The sequence below is a fragment of the Euphorbia lathyris genome, chromosome 2 (assembly GCF_963576675.1).
Source record: "Euphorbia lathyris chromosome 2, ddEupLath1.1, whole genome shotgun sequence".
Lineage (NCBI taxonomy): Eukaryota > Viridiplantae > Streptophyta > Magnoliopsida > Malpighiales > Euphorbiaceae > Euphorbia > Euphorbia lathyris.
In genome coordinates, this window is record NC_088911.1 from 52,089,362 (window position 1) to 52,094,691 (window position 5,330).

Below are 5,330 nucleotides of genomic sequence, written 5' to 3' on the forward strand. Positions count from 1 at the left end.
AATCATCTGATTTCTCATCTGCAGGTTTAGTGTCTTCTTGAACAAACTTTAATTTTCTCTTAGCACTTAGGGCTAGCACCATAGATCTCTTCCAGGCTATGTAATTGTTGCCATTTAACAACGTACTAACTAAAATTAAACTAGGATTATCAATACTGGTTACCTGAACAGTTCCAGTTCCTGCCATTGTTGAATCCTCTGTTTGTTGATTTTCGCGATTTGAAGATCTACTGCGATCGCTTCTTGAATCCTCTATCAGTTGTTGTTGATTTGTGCGATTTGAAGATCTATTGCGATTGCGTCGAGTATATTGAAGTAACTCCGATCTCCGATCTACGTTTCTCTCATCACTGTCACTGGAATCCTCTGAATCAGAGTGCAACACTGAATCTCTCAATATTTCTGCATATAATCTTGATTTCGATTTCTCTGGACGCATTACTTCCAGAAATCGATCAATTGATCATCTCAGGTGATCAAACCTGCTCTGATACCATATTCAACAAGAATTGAGAGAAAGAGTCAAGAGAATTAAAAGTGTATATCTCCTCTTAACCTTGTGGTAAACATTACAGTCGCTTATATAGAATATTACAGGGGTAAGATAGACATTTCACACTAACTAAAATAAGCGCCAAATTCTGTTAGGAATTTACAGCACAATTGTTGTGTGATCTGTTTCAACAAACATAAATATTTAATCGAAATGATATTTTCATATTATCATATAGTATGTGAAATTTGAACCTTAGCCAATGCTACATACATAAGTTACATTTTAGTTGCTGGGCTGGGATATACATATTACATTATATAATTAATCAAATTATTTGTATGAACCCACCACCAAAGTAATCGACAAAGAAAATATGGGAAAGATTGAGGAGATTGTAACTAGTAATGAATAGAGCCGCTTGGGTTGGTAAATTGTAATGTAATGGCCCCACAACCATAATTATTAATTGTTGTCAAATGCAACCACCTTATGCACCCTCCCATCACTTCTTTTTATACCTCTATTCAATGCCTAATTACAGCTATATATATGATATGTGAGCATTCTCCTTTCTGAATTGTTTATGTACGGATATGTATTCAATTCAAGACCCAACAAGGCTTTTGTGCCTAGCATATGAAATTATCACTGCGAAAAGGGTTGCACAGATTATACTTGTGAAGATTACCACCTGATCAACCCAAAATAATCATCAGAATCATGAACCTCTTATATATAAAGAAACATCAATATCATCAGGATACATACTTACCCATTTAAACATGTAACCATGCCCCTCCCTCCATGTATATTGTAAATTCATCCCAAATATAGCTGCTACCAACGAATATACTGATAAACACACTGTCCCTGAACATAGGAAGAGTTCTAGCTGCCAAATTCAAGCAAAGTTATGATTGCTCTGTTGATCAAACTTTCTATGTAAAATTTATGTACCTAGTCTCCATTGGGAGAAAAAAACTTATAATTGAAACAAATAGAAGAAGGAAAGGATCAACAAGGATTTGATGAATCTCATATTGTGTTTGGATAGAGATATTGAGTTCACAATCGTGTCTCCAAGAATATTTTGAAATGCTATTATCAATTTTATCCTGTTCTGAAATAAGTTTTTCATATATATAGTTAGAAAGCGGTGAATCCAAGGCTCACCTGGATGAGTTGATTCCGATGATTATCGAGCTGCGAAAAGAAAGCAAATGTAGCTTTTAGGGTGCTCAGAAATATACATTTATAATAACTAACAGATTTCAGATTTAATTGACAACATAACATATGTTCGAAACTATAAAAACAACACCTTCAGCAGTGGAACTTATATCAAAATATGTATCTAGTTACCTGGATATTGATGTAATCCTCTGTGTCATCAATGTATTCTCGTAGCTGATATAAGAGAAAAGCTTAAGACATGCATAAGAAGAAAAATGATATATGTGTGTGTGTGTATATATATAGCAGTACTCTAGATGTCTTCTCTGACGAAATAAATAATGCATAATCCAATGAGATTCAGAACCTAAAAGCAAACTTTCGCAATCTTTATATATGAACCGATCTTATAAAGAACTGAATTTATTATGCTTGAGATCCAATACCGTGGTCAATTTGTTCAATGTACTATCAATCTGCATGAAATAAGCCTGCAAAGAAAATGATTCGCCTTAGAACTTTTGTGATTTAGAAATAACAAAAGGTAGAACTTAGATTACATTTACAACCTCAAGCAACATTTCAAGTTCCTCAACATCATGCTCTTCTTGATCAACTGTTGCTACACTGGCTCTGCTAGTTCTTGATATCTTTGAACCAATGGTAGGAGAACTAAGAAACCAATTAGGAGCACCCGTGCTACTCACAGGTGAAAAAGGAGTAACTAACTTTCGAGATAAGTAAAGGTCTGCCATATCATCATCGTCATCCAGAAGTTGTTCAAGTTCATCCCGTACCTGGAGACCAAAATGCTTCACTATTTTCAGTCTAAATATGTGCATAGAAATTTACCATTAATGCAAGCTTTAGTTTGCACCAATTTTAACGAAGTGTCCTCTCCAGACTGGTAGATATGTTGATATGACTGAAGATGCAGGATAAAGATTACAATATTCATATAACTGTAATTTGGAATCTATTTATTTAGCTCAGTTGTACCGTTGATCTATCCTGCACATGCTGTGAAAATTAGCAATTTCATCTGTTTCTTCAGCCCATGTGTGTTTCATGTTTTTTTCTTTTCTTTTCTCTCAACTAGCATAAGGCTACTTCATCTTCAAAATGAGGTTACATATGAAACCTTCCTAACTGTCACCAGACTCTAGGTAGTCCCTCATTTTGCAAAAATGCATCTCAAGGAAAAGCAAAGGAGAAAAATTAAAAAAGAAAAAAGAAAAAGAAATCCTCATAGAAGGTAGGAGAGAAAAAGATGTTATTTGCATTGGCAACATGGGTAACTAGATTAAACACTAAATGAGTTATGGTAAGAAGATAAGACCTTTTCAACTAATTAAGATCACAAGTGCTGTGCCTTCAATAATGTATAAAAAATCTATAATTTACTTCAATCACAAGATAAGAAGCGTGAAAGATCCCACCCATAAAAAAACTACTATCTTATGTACTAAAAGAAATGAAATTTGTTTCTGCTTTACTTTTTCACTTTTTTTAAGTATTGGTACATCCATGCTCATCCAATAGCTAATATATATATATATATAATAATAATGTAGTTGGATGACTGTGTATAAGAAAATACGCTTAAAAGAAAGAAACTCTCCTTACTGGAAATAAAAAAAAAATTAGGTGTCACGGAGACATCAAGATACCTTTTGAACCCGATTTGTCAACCTTGTCATAGAACTCTTCAACTTACGCACCCGGTCCAGATTAAGACTGCTAATCTGCATAACGTACTTGCAACTTAACACAAGCTTTGGAGATCAGAAAAATAGTATGATAGTACTCCTATGTATGATACTGTTATTTATCCTCGTCAGGAAAGAGATTAACCATAAAAAAAAAGTAATTCACATAGTTTCAGCTTCTAGTGCGAATATGAAAGCTTCGATTAAATCCAACAGAGAGTTCTACAGCTATACTGAATATGGATTAAAGTTGATCTGGTAAAATTGGTGTAATCATGTATGAAACAAAGATCATAATTTTGGTCTTTTACCTTGGATGTCAATTCATCTAAAGCTGGGTAAGCATCTGTCTCCAGTTCTCGAGTACGGGCATCTAGATAACTACAAATGGCTTCTAGTGCTACTTCCAATGCCCGGAATTCAAATGGAAATTCTGCATTTCATAGCTCTTTGATTATGGATAAAACTAAAATCAAGTTCTTAACTTCTTATATAAGAGCTATATCAAACCAGCAAGGGAGAGGTAAGCAAATGTGACGAGACATACCATTCTCTTCTCCTGTTTCAACATCTTTCCCTGCCCCAGGATTCTCATCTTCGTCCGCTTGAACTTGGCTTGTGGAATATACAAGAGGTAACCGTCTCTGAAGCTCCTCAACTATAGGAATTACATTATCATCTAGTGGATCTCTAAGCAATACCTATTCCATATTACAAAGCAGAATTAGGCTAGTGAACACATCGCAATTCAATTGATTCTGATCTTTTATTCTACTTCTTAAATAATTCCAAGACGGTATTCAAAATGAAAATGGAAGCAACAATTCCTCCTCTCCAACAAAACAAAAATTCAATAGTGGAAATTGTTAAACAATTAAAGAAGCAGAGACTCGTTACCTCCTCTGCTGTGATAATGGCTTTGATATGCTGAAACAACAAAGAGGCACAACACATTAGCGAAAAAAAACAGTGAAGAAGAAACATAAAAGCAGGCACAAGAATAAGTTAACTCTAGTCTAGTCCATTGCAAAAACAAAGAAAAACTGAGAAAATGACCTCCAAATTGAGAACAATAGCTCTTTCTCTGCCCAAAATTGTGGAGGGATATGATAAAAGAGGATCAAGAATTCGAAGATCTCTAGCATGAATCTGAACTCTACGCATAATAGCATACTTATCGACATCAAGAATAGTACTCTGGCCATTGTGGTCCAGCAAAATCCAACTCCTAGAAACGGCAGTCTTCTTCTTCAAGGAAGCTGCAGTCTCCACCGCAACTAAAACCCCTTCTCTATCCATTCGGAGGAATTGAATTCTTTTAACCAAAAATAGAAATAAGCAGAGTGAGGTACCTGTGGGAAGCTAATGCTCCATGTGAATCGGTGAAAAGGAGAATTAAGAATTTTGCGGAAGAGAAAAAAGAAGAAGAGAAAGAGAGAGTAGAGTGAAGGAATCCAGAAAGAGAAATGCATGGATTATATGGGTATGGTTAGGAAGGAAGGATGAAATGGAGAGTTGCAGAGTAAGTTAAAAATGGAGGGGAAAAAGGTTTGAAACTGGTAACTTTTTCTTTCTGTTTCACTTGCATGTGTTGGACGCGTGCCTCTTCTGCACTACATCACTTGCCTTGCCTCTCTCCTTTTCAGGTTAAACACCAATTCATTGTTATTTCAAAAAAAAAAAAATCTCAATCCAATATTAGTTAATAAATATTTATTTAGGGCAGTTTAAAAACAGTTAAAATATCCCCTATTATGGCAGTTTAGGCGCTGTAATAGAGTTTTTCACGTCTAAGCTGCAAGCTGCTGGTAAGAAAAGATTAGTCAACTCTAGTATACCACACAAAGGTTATATTTTTCACCGCACCTTTTTGATATTTATGCCCTCCTCATAATTTGAAACCAAAAACTAAAAACTCTTAAATCCTCTCTAGTTTTTTAGATTTTCAAAAA

General features: G+C 34.8%; 1 protein-coding gene across 1 annotated transcript; it reads right to left on the bottom strand.

The window, feature by feature from the left end:
- Window positions 1–696: 696 nt before the first annotated feature.
- LOC136218187 (magnesium transporter MRS2-I-like) lies at window positions 697–4,985 on the bottom strand. Its single transcript, XM_066004953.1, has 11 exons — window positions 4,435–4,985; window positions 4,276–4,305; window positions 3,926–4,079; window positions 3,690–3,811; window positions 3,340–3,414; window positions 2,239–2,466; window positions 2,116–2,160; window positions 1,859–1,903; window positions 1,670–1,699; window positions 1,269–1,388; window positions 697–1,187 (listed from the first exon to the last, which is right to left on the bottom strand). Exons 1-11 carry the CDS (start codon window positions 4,675–4,677, stop codon window positions 1,101–1,103), a joined length of 1,179 nt encoding a protein of 392 aa, XP_065861025.1. The 5' UTR covers window positions 4,678–4,985; the 3' UTR covers window positions 697–1,100.
- Between the last annotated feature and the right edge of the window lie 345 nt (window positions 4,986–5,330).

Bases quoted from the DNA above. Each gene is read 5' to 3' on its own strand.
- LOC136218187 (XM_066004953.1), bottom strand. From the start codon at position 4,677: ATGGATAGAGAAGGGGTTTTAGTTGCGGTGGAGACTGCAGCTTCCTTG. The intron at 3,812-3,925 runs GTATGTCTCGTC...TATGAAATGCAG, and splicing joins TGAAACAGGAGAAGAGAATG to AATTTCCATTTGAATTCCGG. The intron at 2,161-2,238 runs GTTGTAAATGTA...TTTTCTTTGCAG, and splicing joins AACTTGAAATGTTGCTTGAG to GCTTATTTCATGCAGATTGA.